This window comes from Coregonus lavaretus, assembly GCF_964263955.1.
Source record: "Coregonus lavaretus genome assembly, chromosome: 9".
In the NCBI taxonomy this organism is placed as follows: Eukaryota; Metazoa; Chordata; class Actinopteri; order Salmoniformes; family Salmonidae; genus Coregonus; species Coregonus lavaretus.
This window is the reverse complement of record NC_139996.1, coordinates 217,680-240,906: the sequence shown is the minus strand read 5'-3', so window position 1 is coordinate 240,906 and position 23,227 is coordinate 217,680. Positions and strand designations below refer to the sequence as shown.

General features: G+C 46.4%; 1 protein-coding gene across 1 annotated transcript in view; it reads right to left on the bottom strand.

Moving 5' to 3' along the window:
* Positions 1 to 23,227, bottom strand: part of vwf (von Willebrand factor) — a gene marked incomplete at its 5' end in the record, with an annotated part of 137,835 nt that overhangs the window by 20,356 nt on the left and 94,252 nt on the right. The window contains 6 exons of the mRNA XM_084168151.1: positions 8,083 to 8,199; positions 8,286 to 8,326; positions 8,585 to 8,768; positions 13,503 to 13,619; positions 17,285 to 17,434; positions 17,516 to 17,721. Of these exons, the coding sequence (XP_084024277.1) occupies positions 8,083 to 8,199; positions 8,286 to 8,326; positions 8,585 to 8,768; positions 13,503 to 13,619; positions 17,285 to 17,434; positions 17,516 to 17,721 (815 nt within the window). The remainder of the gene's footprint in view (positions 1 to 8,082; positions 8,200 to 8,285; positions 8,327 to 8,584; positions 8,769 to 13,502; positions 13,620 to 17,284; positions 17,435 to 17,515; positions 17,722 to 23,227) is intronic.

Here is a 23,227-nt window from a genome sequence, read left to right as displayed (position 1 = left end):
GGAAACCATAGCAACTCCTGTTATTGTTCTCCTTGTCAGAATAACCAACAGAGGACTTGGAAACCATAGCAACTCCTGTTATTGTTCTCCCTGTCAGAATAACCAACAGAGGACTTGGAAACCATAGCAACTCCTGTTATTGTTCTCCTTGTCAGAATAACCAACAGAGGACTTGGAAACCATAGCAACTCCTGTTATTGTTCTCCCTGTCAGAATAACCAACAGAGGACTTGGAAACCATAGCGACTCCTGTTATTGTTCTCCTTGTCAGAATAACCAACAGAGGACTTGGAAACCATAGCAACTCCTGTTATTGTTCTCCCTGTCAGAATAACCAACAGAGGACTTGGAAACCATAGCAACTCCTGTTATTGTTCTCCTTGTCAGAATAACCAACAGAGGACTTGGAAACCATAGCAACTCCTGTTATTGTTTTCCCTGTCAGAATAACCAACAGAGGACTTGGAAACCATAGCAACTCCTGTTATTGTTCTCCTTGTCAGAATAACCAACAGAGGACTTGGAAACCATAGCAACTCCTGTTATTGTTCTCCCTGTCAGAATAACCAACAGAGGACTTGGAAACCATAGCAACTCCTGTTATTGTTCTCCCTGTCAGAATAACCAACAGAGGACTTGGAAACCTGTTACTCCTGTTATTGTTCTCCCTGTCAGAATAACCAACAGAGGACTTGGAAACCATAGCAACTCCTGTTATTGTTCTCCTTGTCAGAATAACCAACAGAGGACTTGGAAACCATAGCAACTCCTGTTATTGTTCTCCCTGTCAGAATAACCAACAGAGGACTTGGAAACCATAGCAACTCCTGATACTGTTCTCCTTGTCAGAATAACCAACAGAGGACTTGGAAACCTGTTACTCCTGTTACTGTTCTCCTTGTCAGAATAACCAACAGAGGACTTGGAAACCATAGCAACTCCTGTTATTGTTCTCCTTGTCAGAATAACCAACAGAGGACTTGGAAACCATAGCAACTCCTGTTATTGTTCTCCCTGTCAGAATAACCAACAGAGGACTTGGAAACCATAGCAACTCCTGTTATTGTTCTCCTTGTCAGAATAACCAACAGAGGACTTGGAAACCATAGCGACTCCTGTTATTGTTCTCCCTGTCAGAATAACCAACAGAGGACTTGGAAACCATAGCGACTCTTGTTATTGTTCTCCTTGTCAGAATAACCAACAGAGGACTTGGAAACCATAGCAACTCCTGTTATTGTTCTCCTTGTCAGAATTACCAACAGAGGACTTGGAAACCATAGCAACTCCTGTTATTGTTCTCCTTGTCAGAATAACCATCAGAGGACTTGGAAACCATAGCAACTCCTGTTATTGTTCTCCCTGTCAGAATAACCAACAGAGGACTTGGAAACCATAGCAACTCCTGTTATTGTTCTCCCTGTCAGAATAACCAACAGAGGACTTGGAAACCATAGCAACTCCTGTTATTGTTCTCCTTGTCTGAATAACCAACAGAGGACTTGGAAACCATAGCAACTCCTGTTATTGTTCTCCCTGTCAGAATAACCAACAGAGGACTTGAAAACCATAGCAACTCCTGTTATTGTTCTCCTTGTCAGAATAACCAACAGAGGACTTGGAAACCATAGCAACTCCTGTTATTGTTCTCCCTGTCAGAATAACCAACAGAGGACTTGGAAACCATAGCAACTCCTGTTATTGTTCTCCCTGTCAGAATAACCAACAGAGGACTTGGAAACCTGTTACTCCTGTTATTGTTCTCCCTGTCAGAATAACCAACAGAGGACTTGGAAACCATAGCAACTCCTGTTATTGTTCTCCTTGTCAGAATAACCAACAGAGGACTTGGAAACCATAGCAACTCCTGTTATTGTTCTCCCTGTCAGAATAACCAACAGAGGACTTGGAAACCATAGCAACTCCTGATACTGTTCTCCTTGTCAGAATAACCAACAGAGGACTTGGAAACCATAGCAACTCCTGTTATTGTTCTCCTTGTCAGAATAACCAACAGAGGACTTGGAAACCATAGCAACTCCTGTTATTGTTCTCCCTGTCAGAATAACCAACAGAGGACTTGGAAACCATAGCAACTCCTGTTATTGTTCTCCCTGTCAGAATAACCAACAGAGGACTTGGAAACCATAGCAACTCCTGTTATTGTTCTCCCTGTCAGAATAACCAACAGAGGACTTGGAAACCATAGCAACTCCTGTTATAGTTCTCCTTGTCAGAATAACCAACAGAGGACTTGGAAACCATAGCAACTCCTGTTATTGTTCTCCTTGTCAGAATAACCAACAGAGGACTTGGAAACCATAGCAACTCCTGTTATTGTTCTCCCTGTCAGAATAACCAACAGAGGACTTGGAAACCATAGCAACTCCTGTTATTGTTCTCCTTGTCAGAATAACCAACAGAGGACTTGGAAACCATAGCGACTCCTGTTATTGTTCTCCCTGTCAGAATAACCAACAGAGGACTTGGAAACCATAGCGACTCTTGTTATTGTTCTCCTTGTCAGAATAACCAACAGAGGACTTGGAAACCATAGCAACTCCTGTTATTGTTCTCCTTGTCAGAATTACCAACAGAGGACTTGGAAACCATAGCAACTCCTGTTATTGTTCTCCTTGTCAGAATAACCAACAGAGGACTTGGAAACCATAGCAACTCCTGTTATTGTTCTCCCTGTCAGAATAACCAACAGAGGACTTGGAAACCATAGCAACTCCTGTTATTGTTCTCCCTGTCAGAATAACCAACAGAGGACTTGGAAACCATAGCAACTCCTGTTATTGTTCTCCTTGTCTGAATAACCAACAGAGGACTTGGAAACCATAGCAACTCCTGTTATTGTTCTCCCTGTCAGAATAACCAACAGAGGACTTGAAAACCATAGCAACTCCTGTTATTGTTCTCCTTGTCAGAATAACCAACAGAGGACTTGGAAACCATAGCAACTCCTGTTATTGTTCTCCTTGTCAGAATAACCAACAGAGGACTTGGAAACCATAGCAACTCCTGTTATTGTTCTCCTTGTCAGAATAACCAACAGAGGACTTGGAAACCATAGCAACTCCTGTTATTGTTCTCCTTGTCAGAATAACCAACAGAGGACTTGGAAACCATAGCAACTCCTGTTATTGTTATCCTTGTCAGAATAACCAACAGAGGACTTGGAAACCATAGCAACTCCTGTTATTGTTCTCCCTGTCAGAATAACCAACAGAGGACTTGGAAACCATAGCAACTCCTGTTATTGTTCTCCCCGTCAGAATAACCAACAGAGGACTTGGAAACCATAGCAACTCCTGTTATTGTTCTCCTTGTCAGAATAACCAACAGAGGACTTGGAAACCATAGCAACTCCTGTTATTGTTCTCCCTGTCAGAATAACCAACAGAGGACTTGGAAACCATAGCAACTCCTGTTATTGTTCTCCCTGTCAGAATAACCAACAGAGGACTTGGAAACCATAGCAACTCCTGTTATTGTTCTCCCTGTCAGAATAACCAACAGAGGACTTGGAAACCATAGCGACTCCTGTTATTGTTCTCCTTGTCAGAATAACCAACAGAGGACTTGGAAACCATAGCAACTCCTGTTATTGTTCTCCTTGTCAGAATAACCAACAGAGGACTTGGAAACCATAGCAACTCCTGTTATTGTTCTCCTTGTCAGAATAACCAACAGAGGACTTGGAAACCATAGCAACTCCTGTTATTGTTCTCCCTTTCAGAATAACCAACAGAGGACTTGGAAACCATAGCAACTCCTGTTATTGTTCTCCTTGTCAGAATAACCAACAGAGGACTTGGAAACCATAGCAACTCCTGTTATTGTTCTCCCTGTCAGAATAACCAACAGAGGACTTGGAAACCATAGCGACTCCTGTTATTGTTCTCCTTGTCAGAATAACCAACAGAGGACTTGGAAACCATAGCAACTCCTGTTATTGTTCTCCTTGTCAGAATAACCAACAGAGGACTTGGAAACCATAGCAACTCCTGTTATTGTTCTCCTTGTCAGAATAACCAACAGAGGACTTGGAAACCATAGCAACTCCTGTTATTGTTCTCCCTTTCAGAATAACCAACAGAGGACTTGGAAACCATAGCAACTCCTGTTATTGTTCTCCTTGTCAGAATAACCAACAGAGGACTTGGAAACCATAGCAACTCCTGTTATTGTTCTCCCTGTCAGAATAACCAACAGAGGACTTGGAAACCATAGCAACTCCTGTTATAGTTCTCCTTGTCAGAATAACCAACAGAGGACTTGGAAACCATAGCAACTCCTGTTATTGTTCTCCTTGTCAGAATAACCAACAGAGGACTTGGAAACCATAGCAACTCCTGCTATTGTTCTCCCTGTCAGAATAACCAACAGAGGACTTGGAAACCATAGCAACTCCTGTTATTGTTCTCCTTGTCAGAATAACCAACAGAGGACTTGGAAACCATAGCAACTCCTGTTATTGTTCTCCCTGTCAGAATAACCAACAGAGGACTTGGAAACCATAGCGACTCCTGTTATTGTTCTCCTTGTCAGAATAACCAACAGAGGACTTGGAAACCATAGCAACTCCTGTTATTGTTCTCCTTGTCAGAATAACCAACAGAGGACTTGGAAACCATAGCAACTCCTGTTATTGTTCTCCTTGTCAGAATAACCAACAGAGGACTTGGAAACCATAGCAACTCCTGTTATTGTTCTCCCTGTCAGAATAACCAACAGAGGACTTGGAAACCATAGCAACTCCTGTTGTTGTTCTCCTTGTCAGAATAACCAACAGAGGACTTGGAAACCATAGCAACTCCTGTTATTGTTCTCCCTGTCAGAATAACCAACAGAGGACTTGGAAACCATAGCGACTCCTGTTATTGTTCTCCTTGTCAGAATAACCAACAGAGGACTTGGAAACCATAGCAACTCCTGTTATTGTTCTCCCTGTCAGAATAACCAACAGAGGACTTGGAAACCATAGCAACTCCTGTTATTGTTCTCCTTGTCAGAATAACCAACAGAGGACTTGGAAACCATAGCAACTCCTGTTATTGTTCTCCCTGTCAGAATAACCAACAGAGGACTTGGAAACCATAGCAACTCCTGTTATTGTTCTCCTTGTCAGAATAACCAACAGAGGACTTGGAAACCATAGCAACTCCTGTTATTGTTCTCCCTGTCAGAATAACCAACAGAGGACTTGGAAACCATAGCAACTCCTGTTATTGTTCTCCCTGTCAGAATAACCAACAGAGGACTTGGAAACCTGTTACTCCTGTTATTGTTCTCCCTGTCAGAATAACCAACAGAGGACTTGGAAACCATAGCAACTCCTGTTATTGTTCTCCTTGTCAGAATAACCAACAGAGGACTTGGAAACCATAGCAACTCCTGTTATTGTTCTCCCTGTCAGAATAACCAACAGAGGACTTGGAAACCATAGCAACTCCTGATACTGTTCTCCTTGTCAGAATAACCAACAGAGGACTTGGAAACCTGTTACTCCTGTTACTGTTCTCCTTGTCAGAATAACCAACAGAGGACTTGGAAACCATAGCAACTCCTGTTATTGTTCTCCCTGTCAGAATAACCAACAGAGGACTTGGAAACCATAGCAACTCCTGATACTGTTCTCCTTGTCAGAATAACCAACAGAGGACTTGGAAACCATAGCAACTCCTGTTATTGTTCTCCTTGTCAGAATAACCAACAGAGGACTTGGAAACCATAGCAACTCCTGTTATTGTTCTCCCTGTCAGAATAACCAACAGAGGACTTGGAAACCATAGCAACTCCTGTTATTGTTCTCCTTGTCAGAATAACCAACAGAGGACTTGGAAACCATAGCGACTCCTGTTATTGTTCTCCCTGTCAGAATAACCAACAGAGGACTTGAAAACCATAGCAACTCCTGTTATTGTTCTCCTTGTCAGAATAACCAACAGAGGACTTGGAAACCATAGCAACTCCTGTTATTGTTCTCCCTGTCAGAATAACCAACAGAGGACTTGGAAACCATAGCAACTCCTGTTATTGTTCTCCCTGTCAGAATAACCAACAGAGGACTTGGAAACCTGTTACTCCTGTTATTGTTCTCCCTGTCAGAATAACCAACAGAGGACTTGGAAACCATAGCAACTCCTGTTATTGTTCTCCTTGTCAGAATAACCAACAGAGGACTTGGAAACCATATCAACTCCTGTTATTGTTCTCCCTGTCAGAATAACCAACAGAGGACTTGGAAACCATAGCAACTCCTGATACTGTTCTCCTTGTCAGAATAACCAACAGAGGACTTGGAAACCATAGCAACTCCTGTTATTGTTCTCCTTGTCAGAATAACCAACAGAGGACTTGGAAACCATAGCAACTCCTGTTATTGTTCTCCCTGTCAGAATAACCAACAGAGGACTTGGAAACCATAGCAACTCCTGTTATTGTTCTCCCTGTCAGAATAACCAACAGAGGACTTGGAAACCATAGCAACTCCTGTTATTGTTCTCCCTGTCAGAATAACCAACAGAGGACTTGGAAACCATAGCAACTCCTGTTATAGTTCTCCTTGTCAGAATAACCAACAGAGGACTTGGAAACCATAGCAACTCCTGTTATTGTTCTCCTTGTCAGAATAACCAACAGAGGACTTGGAAACCATAGCAACTCCTGTTATTGTTCTCCCTGTCAGAATAACCAACAGAGGACTTGGAAACCATAGCAACTCCTGTTATTGTTCTCCTTGTCAGAATAACCAACAGAGGACTTGGAAACCATAGCGACTCCTGTTATTGTTCTCCCTGTCAGAATAACCAACAGAGGACTTGGAAACCATAGCGACTCTTGTTATTGTTCTCCTTGTCAGAATAACCAACAGAGGACTTGGAAACCATAGCAACTCCTGTTATTGTTCTCCTTGTCAGAATTACCAACAGAGGACTTGGAAACCATAGCAACTCCTGTTATTGTTCTCCTTGTCAGAATAACCAACAGAGGACTTGGAAACCATAGCAACTCCTGTTATTGTTCTCCCTGTCAGAATAACCAACAGAGGACTTGGAAACCATAGCAACTCCTGTTATTGTTCTCCCTGTCAGAATAACCAACAGAGGACTTGGAAACCATAGCAACTCCTGTTATTGTTCTCCTTGTCTGAATAACCAACAGAGGACTTGGAAACCATAGCAACTCCTGTTATTGTTCTCCCTGTCAGAATAACCAACAGAGGACTTGAAAACCATAGCAACTCCTGTTATTGTTCTCCTTGTCAGAATAACCAACAGAGGACTTGGAAACCATAGCAACTCCTGTTATTGTTCTCCTTGTCAGAATAACCAACAGAGGACTTGGAAACCATAGCAACTCCTGTTATTGTTCTCCTTGTCAGAATAACCAACAGAGGACTTGGAAACCATAGCAACTCCTGTTATTGTTCTCCTTGTCAGAATAACCAACAGAGGACTTGGAAACCATAGCAACTCCTGTTATTGTTATCCTTGTCAGAATAACCAACAGAGGACTTGGAAACCATAGCAACTCCTGTTATTGTTCTCCCTGTCAGAATAACCAACAGAGGACTTGGAAACCATAGCAACTCCTGTTATTGTTCTCCCCGTCAGAATAACCAACAGAGGACTTGGAAACCATAGCAACTCCTGTTATTGTTCTCCTTGTCAGAATAACCAACAGAGGACTTGGAAACCATAGCAACTCCTGTTATTGTTCTCCCTGTCAGAATAACCAACAGAGGACTTGGAAACCATAGCAACTCCTGTTATTGTTCTCCCTGTCAGAATAACCAACAGAGGACTTGGAAACCTGTTACTCCTGTTATTGTTCTCCCTGTCAGAATAACCAACAGAGGACTTGGAAACCATAGCAACATATATATATATATATATATATATATATATATATATATATATATATATATATATATATATATATATATATATATATATGTATACATGACCCACCCCCGGAAGCAACATTATATTCGGCAACGATGGACTGCCATAAGCAATTAAAAGTAAGGTGGTGATGATGATGATGATGATGGTGATGAAGGTGTGTTACCTCAGGGCAGGTGGGGCAGCTGATTCGTCGACAGGACAGCTTGTATCTTTTAACAGCTCCTTTCTCCACTGAACACTCACAGTGAGTACAGAGATCCAGCATCAGACTCTCCTCCGCCTACGCTCACAAAATACATGGGTATGATTATGAGTGTGAGTCTGTGTGTGATATGTGCATGTGTGTTTGTGTTGGTGTTGTCTTACTCCTATCACAGTGTGGTTGAGAACACAGGCGTCTTGGGGAGCTGCAGATAGAGAGACAGTTCTAGTGTTATTCTGTCAAGACGACTCAGTTCTTTCATGTTTAATACAACTTTCACTGGAGTACGTTGTATAGATCAGTGAACAGAAATCCTACTGTGCAAAACTGAGGAACTTTGGAAAAGTGAATACTTTTCTGTTAAATTAGCTGTGAATAATGTGTACTGTTCTGCTGTTTGTAGCCAAAATGAGACCTCTTCTGGTTTAACAATGAAACTGCAGTATGGACTGTGTGTACCAACCACAGTGGCAGCGTGGGCAGCAGTCGGTGGTGTCACAGCGTAGCTCAGTTCCCAGGGGACAGGAGGGGGGGTCTAGTGATGGACAGCTGACGTTGGAGTGAGTGATGAAAACCTCTCCCTCTCCCACCGACACACACTGACGCAACACACACACATCCTCCGCAGACCGCCACACCTCCCCCACCTAGAGAGACAGAAACATATCACACACACAGTATCAAAACCACACACACACATCCCCCCACACACACACACACACATCCCCCCACACACACACACACACATCCCCCCACACACACACACACACATCCCCCCCCACACACACACACACATCCCCCCCCACACACACACACACACACACATCCCCCCACACACACACACACACATCCCCCCACACACACACACACACATCCCCCCACACACACACACATCCCCCCCCACACACACATCCCCCCCCACACACTCACATCCCCCCACACACACACACACATCCCCCCACACACACACACATCCCCCCCACACACACACACACACATCCCCCCATACACACACATCCCCCCCCACACACACACATCCCCCCACACACACACACATCCCCCCCCCACACACACACACACATCCCCCCACACACACACACACACACATCCCCCCCCACACACACATCCCCCCCCACACACACACATCCCCCCACACACACACACATCCCCCCACACACACACACACATCCCCCCACACACACACACATCCCCCCCCCACACACACACACACATCCCCCCCCACACACACACACACATCACCCCCCACACACACATCCCCCCCCACACACACACATCCCCCCACACACACAAACATCCCCCCACACACACACACACATCCCCCCACACACACACACATCCCCCCCACACACACACACACACATCCCCCCACACACACACACACCCCCCCACACACACACACATCCCCCCCACACACACATCCCCACCCACACACACACATCCCCCCACACACACACACATCCCCCCCCCCACACACACACCCCCCCCCCACACACACACATCCCCCCCACACACACACATCCCCCCCACACACACACATCCCCCCACACACACACACATCCCCCCACACACACACACACACACATCCCCCCACACACACACACACACACACATCCCCCCCACACACACACACACACATCCCCCCCCACACACACACACACACATCCCCCCCCACACACACACACACACATCCCCCCACACACACACACACACATCCCCCCACACACACACACACACATCCCCCCACACACACACACATCCCCCCCCACACACACATCCCCCCCCACACACACACATCCCCCCACACACACACACACATCCCCCCACACACACACACATCCCCCCCACACACACACACACACATCCCCCCACACACACACATCCCCCCCACACACACACATCCCCCCACACACACACACATCCCCCCCCCACACACACACACACATCCCCCCACACACACACACACACATCCCCCCCACACACACATCCCCCCCACACACACACATCCCCACACACACACACACACACACATCCCCCCACACACACACACATCCCCCCCCCACACACACACACACATCCCCCCCCACACACACACATCCCCCCCCACACACACACATCCCCCCACACACACACACATCCCCCCCACACACACACATCCCCCCACACACACACACATCCCCCCACACACACACACATCCTCCACAGACCGCCACACCTCCCCTAACTAGAGAGACAGAAACATATCACACAAACAAACACACACACACACACACACACACACACACACACACACACACACACCTCCAAACACACACACACACAAACCAACATCCTGACCTCCCTCACATTCTGCTGCTACCCTCTCCTGGACATATTGTTTACCCTGTCTCTCTACCGGACCTGCTGTTTGATCTGTCCCTCTCTACCGGACCTGCTGTTTGATCTGTCCCTCTCTACTGGACCTGCTGTTTGACCTTGTCCCTGTACCGGACCTGCTGTGTAACCCTGTCTCTCTACCGGACCTGCTGTTTGAACATTTCTCTCTACAGACCTGCTGTTTGACCCTGTCTCTATACCGGACCTGCTGTTTGAACATTTCTCTCTACCGGACCTGCTGTTTGACCCTGTCTCTATACCGGACCTGCTGTTTGACCCTGTCTCTCTACCGGACCTGCTGTTTGAACATTTCTCTCTACCGGACCTGCTGTTTGACCCTGTCTCTATACCGGACCTGCTGTTTGACCCTGTCTCTCTCCACCGGACCTGCTGTTTGACCCTGTCTCTATACCGGACCTGCTGTTTGATCTGTCCCTGTACTGGACCTGCTGTGTAACCCTGTCTCTCTACCGGACCTGCTGTTTGAACATTTCTCTCTACCGGACCTGCTGTTTGACCCTGTCTCTATACCGGACCTGCTGTTTGACCCTGTCTCTCTCCACCGGACCTGCTGTTTGACCCTGTCTCTATACCGGACCTGCTGTTTGATCTGTCCCTGTACTGGACCTGCTGTGTAACCCTGTCTCTCTACCGGACCTGCTGTTTGAACATTTCTCTCTACAGACCTGCTGTTTGACCCTGTCTCTATACCGGACCTGCTGTTTGAACATTTCTCTCTACCGGACCTGCTGTTTGACCCTGTCTCTATACCGGACCTGCTGTTTGACCCTGTCTCTCTACCGGACCTGCTGTTTGAACATTTCTCTCTACAGACCTGCTGTTTGACCCTGTCTCTCTACCGGACCTGCTGTTTGAACATTTCTCTCTACCGGACCTGCTGTTTGACCCTGTCTCTATACCGGACCTGCTGTTTGACCCTGTCTCTCTCCACCGGACCTGCGGTTTGACCCTGTCTCTCTACTGGACCTGCTGTTTGATCTGTCCCTGTACCGGACCTGCTGTGTAACCCTGTCTCTCTACCGGACCTGCTGTTTGAACATTTCTCTCTACCGGACCTGCTGTTTGACCCTGTCTCTATACCGGACCTGCTGTTTGACCCTGTCTCTCTCTACCGGACCTGCTGTTTGACCATGTCTCTCTACCGGACCTGCTGTTTGACCCTGTCTCTCTACTGTACTTGCTGTTTGAACCTGTCTCTCCACCGGACCTGCTGTTTGACCATGTCTCTCTCTACCGGACCTGCTGTTTGAACATTTCTCTCTACAGACCTGCTGTTTGACCCTGTCTCTCTCTACCGGACCTGCTGTTTCACCCTGTCTCTCTCTACCGGACCTGCTGTTTCACCCTGTCTCTCTCTACCGGACCTGCTGTTTGAACATTTCTCTCTACAGACCTGCTGTTTGATCCTGTCTCTCTCTGCCGGACCTGCTGTTTTACCCTGTCTCTCTCTACTGTACCTCTGTTTGACCATGTCTCTGTACCGGACCTGCTGTTTGACCCTGTCTCTCTCTACAGGACCTGCTGTTTGACCCTGTCTCTCTCTACCGGACCTGCTGTTTGACCCCGTCTCTCTACGGGATCTGCTGTTTGACCCTTTCTCTCTACCGGACCTGCTGCTTGCCTCTCTCTACTGGACCTGCTGTTTGAACCTGTCTCTCTCTACCAGACCTGCTGTTTGACCCTGTCCATCTCCACCGGACCTGCTGTTTGAACCTGTCTCTCTACTGGACCTGCTGCTTGCCTCTCTCTACTGTACTTGCTGTTTGACCCTGTCCCTCTCTACCAGACCTGCTGTTTGAACCTGTCTCTCTCTACCAGACCTGCTGTTTGACCCTGTCCCTCTCCACCGGACCTGCTGTTTGAACCTGTCTCTCTACTGGACCTGTTTTCTTGACCTCTGACTGTTAGGCTATGAAAAGCCAACTGACATTACTCCTGTTGCCCCCTCTACAACCACTGGGATTATTTTTAGACCCTGCTGGTCATCTATGAAAGTTAGAACATCTTGAAGAATAATCTGGCCTTAATGGCCATGTACTCTTATAATCTCCACCCGGCAGCCAGAATAGGACTGGACACCCCTCAGAGCCTGGTTCCTCTCTACCCAGTGCAGCCAGAAGGGGACTGGCCACCCCTCAGAGCCTGGTTCCTCTCTACCCAGTACAGCCAGTAGAGGACTGGTCACCCCTCAGAGCCTGGTTCCTCTCTACCCAGTACAGCCAGAAGGGGACTGGACACCCCTCAGAGCCTGGTTCCTCTCTACCCAGTACAGCCAGAAGGGGACTGGCCACCCCTCAGAGCCTGGTTCCTCTCTACCCAGTACAGCCAGAAGGGGACTGGCCACCCCTCAGAGCCTGGTTCCTCTCTACCCAGTACAGCCAGAAGAGGACTGGCCAGCCCTCAGAGCCTGGTTCCTCTCTACCCAGTACAGCCAGAAGGGGACTGGCCACCCCTCAGAGCCTGGTTCCTCTCTACCCAGTACAGTCAGTAGAGGACTGGCCAGCCCTCAGAGCCTGGTTCCTCTCTACCCAGTACAGCCAGAATAGGACTGGCCAGCCCTCAGAGCCTGGTTCCTCTCTACCCAGTACAGCCAGAAGAGGACTGGCCACCCCTCAGAGCCTGGTTCCTCTCTACCCAGTACAGCCAGAAGGGGACTGGCCACCCCTCAGAGCCTGGTTCCTCTCTACCCAGTACAGCCAGAAGGGGACTGGCCACCCCTCAGAGCCTGGTTCCTCTCTACCCAGTACAGCCAGAAGAGGACTGGCCAGCCCTCAGAGCCTGGTTCCTCTCTAGGTTTCTTCCTAGATTCCCGCCTTTCTAGGGAGTTTCTCCTAGCCTCCATGCTTCTACATCTGCATTGCTGCTGTTTGGGGTTTTAGGCTGGGTTTCTGTATAGCATTTTGTGACATCTACTGACGTAAAAAGGGCTTTATAAATACGATTGATTGATTGATTGATTGATTGACCTCTCTGAGTCGTCTGTCTGTCTGTGAGTCTCCAGGTGTCTGCCCATCTGTCTCCACACAGCTGGTCTTCCTGCAGCTCCCACAACACTCACTCTCCGACCGCTGGTACACTGAGCCCTACAAACACAAATCAAATCAAGTCATTTTATTTGTCACAGGCACTGAATACAACTTGTGTAGACTTTACCGTGAAATACTTGTTTATGAGCCCTTTCCAATGATGCAGAGTTTTAAAATAATACAAGACGAATAAAATAAAATACATAAGAATAGAGCTATATACAGGAAGCACCAGATCAATGTGGAGCTATATACAGGAAGCACCATATCAATGTGGAGCTATATACAGGAAGTACCAGTACCAGATCAATATACATGTGTAATATATAGTGTGTGTAATATATAGTGTGTGTAATGTATAGTGTGTGTAATGTATAGTATGTAATGTATAGTGTCTGTAATGTATAGTGTCTGTAATGTATAGTGTGTATAATGTATAGTGTGTGTAATATATAGTGTGTAATGTATAGTGTGTGTAATGTATAGTGTGTATAATATATAGTATGTGTAATGTATAATGTATATTGTGTATAATGTATAGTGTGTGTAATGTATAGTGTGTGTAATATATAGTGTGTGTAATGTATAGTGTGTGTAATGTATAGTGTGTGTAATGTATAGTGTGTAATATTTAGTGTGTGTAATGTATAGTGTGTGTAATGTATAGTGTGTGTAATGTATAGTGTGTAATGTATAGTGTGTGTAATGTATAGTGTGTGTAATATATAGTGTGTGTAATGTATAGTGTGTGTAATGTATAGTGTGTGTAATGTATAGTGTGTAATATATTTTTACATTTACATTTTAGTCATTTAGCAGACGCTCTTATCCAGAGCGACTTACAGTTACTGAATACATTTTTTATTTAATTTTTTTATACTGGCCCCCCGTGGGAATCGAACCCACAACCCTGGCGTTGCAAACGCCATGCTCTATCAACTGAGCTACATCCCTGCCGGCCATTCCCTCCCCTACCCTGGACGACGCTGGGCCAATTGTGCGCCGCCCATGAGTCTCCCGGTCGCGGCCGGCTGCGACAGAGCCTGGATTCGAACCAGGATCTCTAGTAGCACAGTTAGCACTGCGATGCAGTGCCTTAGACCACTGCGCCACTCAGGAGACAGGAGATATATAGTGTGTGTAATGTATAGTGTGTGTAATATATAGTGTGTGTAATGTATAGTGTGTAATGTATAGTGTGTGTAATGTATAGTGTGTATAATATATAGTGTGTGTAATGTATAGTGTGTGTAATGTATAGTGTGTGTAATGTATAGTGTGTGTAATGTATAGTGTGTATAATGTATAGTGTGTGTAATGTATAGTGTGTAATGTATAGTGTGTGTAATGTATAGTGTGTGTAATGTATAGTGTGTGTAATATATAGTGTGTGTAATGTATTGTGTGTGTAATGTATAGTGTGTGTAATGTATAGTGTGTGTAATGTATAGTGTGTGTAATGTATAGTGTGTGTAATGTATAGTGTGTGTAATGTATAGTGTGTGTAATGTATAGTGTGCTTAATGTATAGTGTGCTTAATGTATAGTGTGTGTAATGTATAGTGTGTGTAATGTATAGTGTGTGTAATGTATAGTGTGTAATATATAGTGTGTGTAAGGTATAGTGTGTGTAATATATAGTGTGTGTAATGTATAGTGTGTGTAATGTATAGTGTGTAATGTATAGTGTGTGTAATGTATAGTGTGTATAATGTATAGTGTGTGTAATGTACAGTGTATAGTGTGTATAATGTATAGTGTGTGTAATATATAGTGTGTGTAATGTATAGTGTGTAATGTATAGTGTGTGTAATGTATAGTGTGTATAATGTCTTGTGTGTGTAATGTACAGTGTATAGTGTGTATAATGTATAGTGTGTGTAATATATAGTGTGTGTAATGTATAGTGTGTGTAATGTATAGTGTGTAATGTATAGTGTGTATAATGTATAGTGTGTGTAATGTATAGTGTGTAATGTATAGTGTGTGTAATGTACAGTGTATAGTGTGTATAATGTATATTGTGTATAATGTATAGTGTGTGTAATGTATAGTGTGTGTAATGTATAGTGTGTGTAATGTATAGTGTGTATAATGTATAGTGTGTATAATGTATAGTGTGTATAATGTATAGTGTGTGTAATGTATAGTGTGTGTAATGTATAGTGTGTAATGTATAGTGTGTGTAATGTATAGTGTGTGTAATGTATAGTGTGTGTAATATATTGTGTGTGTAATGTATAGTGTGTGTAATGTATAGTGTGTGTAATGTATAGTGTGTGTAATGTATAGTGTGTGTAATGTATAGTGTGTGTAATGTATAGTGTGTAATATATAGTGTGTGTAAGGTATAGTGTGTGTAAGGTATAGTGTGTGTAATATATAGTGTGTGTAATGTATAGTGTGTGTAATGTATAGTGTGTAATGTATAGTGTGTATAATGTATAGTGTGTGTAATGTACAGTGTATAGTGTGTATAATGTATAGTGTGTGTAATATATAGTGTGTGTAATGTATAGTGTGTAATGTATAGTGTGTGTAATGTATAGTGTGTATAATGTATAGTGTGTGTAATGTACAGTGTATAGTGTGTATAATGTATAGTGTGTGTAATATATAGTGTGTGTAATGTATAGTGTGTGTAATGTATAGTGTGTAATGTATAGTGTGTATAATGTATAGTGTGTGTAATGTATAGTGTGTAATGTATAGTGTGTGTAATGTACAGTGTATAGTGTGTATAATGTATATTGTGTATAATGTATAGTGTGTGTAATGTATAGCGTGTGTAATTTAGTCTTTAGTGTTAGAATTAGGGCTATTATATTTATTTTACCAGGTATGTTGATGGAGTATACATTTTCAGGAACAACCTGGGGAATAGTGACAGGGGAGAGGAGGAGGGATGAATGAGCCAATTGGAAGCTGGGGATGATTAGGTGACCATAATGGTATGAGGGTCAGATTTTGAATTTAGCCAGGACACCGGGGTTAACACCCCTACTTTTACGATAAGTGCCTCAGAGAGTCAGGACACCCATTTAACATCCCATCCGAAAGACGGCACCCTGCACAGGGCAATGTCCCCAATCACTGCCCTGGGGCAACGTCCCCAATCACTGCCCTGGGGCAACGTCCCCAATCACTGCCCTGGGGCAACGTCCCCAATCACTGCCCTGGGGCAACGTCCCCAATCACTGCCCTGGGGCAACGTCCCCAATCACTGCCCTGGGGCAACGTCCCCAATCACTGCCCTGGGGCAACGTCCCCAATCACTGCCCTGGGGCAACGTCCCCAATCACTGCCCTGGGGATTTGGGATATTATTTTTGACCAGAGGAAAGAGTTCCTCCTACTGGTCCTCCAACACCACTTCCAGCAGCATCTGGTCTCCCATCCAGGGACTGACCAGGACCAACCCTGCTTATCTTCAGAGGCAAGCCAGCAGTGGGATGCAGGGTGGTATCTGAGTTAAGGTTAAGGTTAGGTTTAGGTTTAGGTTTAGGTTTAGGTTTAGGTGTGTAGGTGTGTGTGTGTGTGTGTGTGTGTGTGTGTGTGTGTGTGTGTGTGTGTGTGTGTGTGTGTGTGTGTGTGTGTGTGTGTGTGTGTGTGTGTGTGTGTGTGTGTGTGTGTGTGTGTGTGTGTGTGTGTGTGTGTGTGTGTGTGTGTGTGTGTGTGTGTGTGTGTGTGTGTGTGTGTGTGTGTGTCTGTTTGTATAGTCACCAGAGGACAGGAGTGGTCACAGACAGGTGGGACACACTGAGCGATGTGCAGGTTAGTGTGTGTGTCCTGCTGATGGGTGCAGCTGCATTTCTCACAGCCCTCCTCCCATTGGCTCCCCACACGGTAGACCACACCCCCTACCACACACACCTAGACAAACAGAGAAACATTAGAGGAGTAAACACACACACACACACACACCTACACACACACCCCTACACACACACACACCTGGTCAGGCAGGCAGGCGGTCTCGGTGCAGCCACAGTCGTTGGTGGAGGAGGAGGTGATGAATCCAGGAGGACAGGAGTGGGTGGCGTTATGACAGTCACACACACACTGGAACGAATCACAGCACTGCGTCTGTTTAACGGACAGCCGGCGGTGGGTGGGGCAAGCAGGTGGAACCTGGAGAGAACACTCCTTCTTCTTACAGGCTGAGAGAGAGAGAGAGAGAGAGAGAGAGAGACAGAGACAGAGACAGAGACAGAGACAGAGACAGAGACAGGTAGAGGTAGAGGTAGAGGTAGAGGTAGAGGTAGAGGTAGAGGTAGAGGTAGAGGTAGAGAGAGAGGTAGAGAGAGAGAGAGAGAGAGAGAGAGAGAGAGAGAGAGAGAGAGAGAGAGAGAGAGAGAGAGAGAGAGAGAGAGAGAGAGAGAGAGAGAGAGAGAGAGAGAGAGAGAGAGAGAGAGAGAGAGAGAGAGAGAGAGAGAGTTATTTCACCATTCAAATAATATAATCCAATTCTTTCGGATGTCGAAAATAATAATAATAATATTAATAATATTAAAATAAGTTGCTCTTGTTTCTCCTGACCAATCAGAATGACACAAATATAGAGGGCAGGTTGCTATTCTCCGATAGTTATTGGCTAACACCCATCATAGGACTGATTCTTGTTCAATAATGTTTTCTGGTGAGTGTTTTGCATGACTCTGTGTCAGGTCTTGTGTAACCTCGTCCCCAGGCTTGAATTGCTGGCGCATAGAGCCTGGTAACACTGTGCTACAAAGTGGAACTTGAAAGGGATTTGGTTAAAAGCTAGGCGGGAGAGGGCGCAAGCCTGCTACAGCTGTATTAGATGACACTGAAAAATTGCCAAAATTGCCAATCAACATTTTCTATCACATTGAACATATTATTTTTGGGAAGCCCAATTGATTCTGAGTTCGGGCATCTAAAGATTATATGTGACAACTATTTTTAATATGCGTAGTTTCAGATTTACGAAATCCCTTCCTTGTTTAAATCACTTATGACGCTCGAGCTTTGAAGTCCACAATGTTGTGTGGTTATGGGGTTACAGGGTTATGTTAGATGGTGATGGACTAAGAAAACAACTAATTAAACCCGCCGTCTGTTTTCACTGCTACTGCATAGCCTTCCACACTTCCAGTCAAGTTCCATTCTGAGGCGCTTCGTCAGAGAAAGAGCTGGCTGGTGGACAACAACCTCAGTTAGGTGTGAGGAGCTGGAGCGGAGCGGAGCGTGCCCAGTTTGACTGGAGCAAAGACAATTTGACTGGAGCAAAGACAATTTGACTGGAGCGGAGCGTGCCCAGTTTGACTGGAGCAAAGACAATTTGACTGGAGCAAAGACAATTTGACTGGAGCAAAGACAATTTGGCTGGAGCAAAGACAATTTGGCTGGAGCAAAGACAATTTGGCTGGAGAACAGACAATTTGACTGAAGAAGAGACAATTCCTGAAGGCTGGCACATTGACCTTCACTCACACTCCAATTTCCGCTCCAGTAGTGTTCCAGTAGTCCTCCAGTAGTGCTCCAGTAGTGTTCCAGTAGTCCTCCAGTAGTGCTCCAGTAGTCCTCCAGTAGTGCTCCAGTAGCCTCCAGTAGTCCTCCAGTAGTACTCCCGTAGTGTTCCAGTAGTCCTCCAGTAGTGTTCCAGTAGTGCTCCAGTATTGTTCCAGTAGTGCTCCAGTAGTGCTCTAGTAGTGCTCCAGTAGTGTTCCAGTAGTGCTCCAGTAGTGCTCCAGTAGTGTTCCAGTAGTCCTCCAGTAGTGTTCCAGTAGTGTTCAAGTAGTCCTCCAGTAGTGCTCTAGTAGTGCTCTAGTAGTGTTCCAGTAGTCCTCCAGTAGTGCTCCAGTAGTGCTCCAGTAGTGCTCCAGTAGTCCTCCAGTAGTGCTCCAGTAGTGCTCCAGTAGTGCTCCAGTAGTGTTCCAGTAGTGTTCCAGTAGTGTTCAAGTAGTCCTCCAGTAGTCCTCCAGTAGTGCTCCAGTAGTCATCCAGTAGTGTTCCAGTAGTCCTCCAGTAGTGCTCCAGCAGTCCTCCAGTAGTGTTCCGGTAGTCCTCCAGTAGTGTTCCAGTAGTCCTCCAGTAGTGTTCCAGTAGTCCTCCAGTAGGGCTCCAGTAGTGCTCCAGTAGTCCTCCAGTGGTGCTCCGGTAGTCATCCAGTGGTGTTCCAGTAGTCCTCCAGTGGTGCTCCAGTAGTTCTCCAGTAGTGTTCCAGTAGTCCTCCAGTAGTGCTCCAGTAGTCCTCCAGTAGTGCTCCAGTGGTGCTCTAGTAGTCCTCCAGTAGTGCTCCAGTAGTCATCCAGTAGTGCTCTAGTAGTGCTCCAGTAGTGCTCCAGTAGTGTTCCAGTAGTCCTCCAATAGTGTTCCAGTAGTGTTCCAGTAGTCCTCCAGTAGTCCTCCAGTAGTGTTCCAGTAGTGTTCCGGTAGTCATCCAGTAGTGCTCCAGTAGTGTTCCAGTAGTGCTCCAGTAGTGCTCCAGTAGTCCTCCAGTAGTCCTCCAGTAGTCCTCCAGTAGTGTTCCAGTAGTCCTCCAGTAGTGCTCCAGTAGTGCTCCAGTAGCTTCAGTAGTGCTCCAGTAGTCCTCCAGTAGTGTTCCAGTGGTGTTCCAGTAGTGTTCCAGTAGTGTTCCAGTAGTGCTCCAGTAGTGCTCCAGTAGCTCCAGTAGTGCTCCAGTGGTGCTCCAGTAGCTCCAGTAGTGTTCCAGTAGTCCTCCAGTAGTCCTCCAGTAGGGTTCCAGTAGTGCTCCAGTAGTGCTCCAGGAGTGCTCCAGTAGTGCTTCAGTAGTGCGCCAGTAGTGTTCTAGTTGTGCTCCAGTAGTGCTCCAGTAGTGTTCCAGTAGTGCTCCAGTAGCTCCAGTAGTGCTCCAGTAGTGTTCCAGTAGTGCTCCAGTAGTCCTCCAGTAGTGCTCCAGTAGCTCCAGTATTGTTCCAGTAGTGCTCCAGTAGTGCTCCAGTAGTGCTCCAGTAGTGCTCCAGTAGTGTTCCAGTAGTGCTCCAGTAGCTCCAGTAGTGCTCCAGTAGTGTTCCAGTAGTGCTCCAGTAGTCCTCCAGTAGTGCTCCAGTAGCTCCAGTATTGTTCCAGTAGTGCTCCAGTAGTGCTCCAGTAGTGCTCCAGTAGTCCTCCAGTAGTGCTCCAGTAGCTCCAGTATTGTTCCAGTAGTGCTCCAGTAGTGCTCCAGTAGCTCCAGTAGTGCTCCAGTAGTGTTCCAGTAGTGCTCCAGTATCCTCCAGTAGTGCTCCAGTAGCTCCAGTATTGTTCCAGTAGTGCTCCAGTAGTGCTCCAGTAGTGCTCCAGTAGTGTTCCAGTAGTCCTCCAGTAGTGTTCCAGTAGTGTTCAAGTAGTCCTCCAGTAGTGCTCTAGTAGTGCTCCAGTAGTGTTCCAGTAGTCCTCCAGTAGTGCTCCAGTAGTGCTCCAGTAGTCCTCCAGTAGTGCTCCAGTAGTGCTCCAGTAGTGCTCCAGTAGTGTTCCAGTAGTCCTCCAGTAGTGTTCCAGTAGTGTTCCAGTAGTCCTCCAGTAGTCCTCCAGTAGTGCTCCAGTAGTCCTCCAGTAGTGCTCCAGTAGCCTCCAGTAGTCCTCCAGTAGTACTCCCGTAGTGTTCCAGTAGTCCTCCAGTAGTGTTCCAGTAGTGCTCCAGTATTGTTCCAGTAGTGCTCCAGTAGTGTTCCAGTAGTCCTCCAGTAGTGCTCCAGTAGTGTTCCAGTAGTCCTCCAGTAGTGCTCCAGTAGTGCTCCAGTAGTGCTCCAGTAGTCCTCCAGTAGTGCTCCAGTAGTGCTCCAGTAGTGCTCCAGTAGTGTTCCAGTAGTCCTCCAGTAGTGTTCCAGTAGTGTTCAAGTAGTCCTCCAGTAGTCCTCCAGTGGTGCTCCAGTAGTCATCCAGTAGTGTTCCAGTAGTCCTCCAGTAGTGATCCAGCAGTCCTCCAGTAGTGTTCCGGTAGTCCTCCAGTAGTGTTCCAGTAGTCATCCAGTAGTGCTCCAGTAGTCCTCCAGTAGGGCTCCAGTAGTGCTCCAGTAGTCCTCCAGTGGTGCTCCAGTAGTCATCCAGTAGTGTTCCAGTAGTCCTCCAGTGGTAATCCAGTAGTCCTCCAGTAGTGTTCCAGTAGTCCTCCAGTAGTCCTCCAGTAGTGCTCCAGTGGTGCTCCAGTAGTCCTCCAGTAGTGCTCCAGTAGTCATCCAGTAGTGCTCTAGTAGTGCTCCAGTAGTGCTCCAGTAGTGTTCCAGTAGTCCTCCAATAGTGTTCCAGTAGTGTTCCAGTAGTCCTCCAGTAGTCCTCCAGTAGTGTTCCAGTAGTGTTCCGGTAGTCATCCAGTAGTGCTCCAGTAGTGTTCCAGTAGTGCTCCAGTAGTGCTCCAGTAGTCCTCCAGTAGTCCTCCAGTAGTCCTCCAGTAGTGTTCCAGTAGTCCTCCAGTAGTGCACCAGTAGCTTCAGTAGTGCTCCAGTAGTGTTGCAGTAGTCCTCCAGTAGTGTTCCAGTAGTGTTCCAGTAGTGTTCCAGTAGTACTCCAGTAGTGCTCCAGTAGTGCTCCATTAGCTCCAGTAGTGCTCCAGTAGTGGTCCAGTAGCTCCAGTAGTGCTCCAGTGGTGCTCCAGTAGCTCCAGTAGTGTTCCAGTAGTCCTCCAGTAGTCCTCCAGTAGGGTTCCAGTAGTGCTCCAGTAGTGCTCCAGGAGTGCTCCAGTAGTGCTTCAGTAGTGCGCCAGTAGTGTTCTAGTTGTGCTCCAGTAGTGCTCCAGTAGTGTTCCAGTAGTGCTCCAGTAGCTCCAGTAGTGCTCCAGTAGTGTTCCAGTAGTGCTCCAGTAGTCCTCCAGTAGTGCTCCAGTAGCTCCAGTATTGTTCCAGTAGTGCTCCAGTAGTGCTCCAGTAGTGCTCCAGTAGTGCTCCAGTAGTGTTCCAGTAGTCCTCCAGTAGTGTTCCAGTAGTGTTCAAGTAGTCCTCCAGTAGTGCTCTAGTAGTGCTCCAGTAGTGTTCCAGTAGTCCTCCAGTAGTGCTCCAGTAGTGCTCCAGCAGTGCTCCAGTAGTCCTCCAGTAGTGCTCCAGTAGTGCTCCAGTAGTGTTCCAGTAGTCCTCCAGTAGTGTTCCAGTAGTGTTCAAGTAGTCCTCCAGTAGTCATCCAGTAGTGCTCCAGTAGTCATCCAGTAGTGTTCCAGTAGTCCTCCAGTAGTGCTCCAGCAGTCCTCCAGTAGTGTTCCGGTAGTCCTCCAGTAGTTTTCCAGTAGTCCTCCAGTAGTGCTCCAGTAGTCCTCCAGTAGGGCTCCAGTAGTGCTCCAGTAGTCCTCCAGTGGTGCTCCAGTAGTTATCCAGTAGTGTTCCAGTAGTCCTCCAGTGGTGCTCCAGTAGTCCTCCAGTAGTGTTCCAGTAGTCCTCCAGTAGTGCTCCAGTAGTGTTCCAGTAGTCCTCCAATAGTGTTCCAGTAGTCCTCCAGTAGTCCTCCAGTAGTGTTCCAGAAGTGTTCCGGTAGTCATCCAGTAGTGCTCCAGTAGTGTTCCAGTAGTGCTCCAGTAGTGCTCCAGTAGTCCTCCAGTAGTCCTCCAGTAGTCCTCCAGTAGTGTTCCAAAAGTCCTCCAATAGTGCTCAAGTAGTGCTCCAGTAGCTTCAGTATTGCTCCAGTAGTGTTGCAGTAGTCCTCCAGTAGTGTTCCAGTAGTGTTCCAGTAGTACTCCAGTAGTGCTCCAGTAGTGCTCCATTAGCTCCAGTAGTG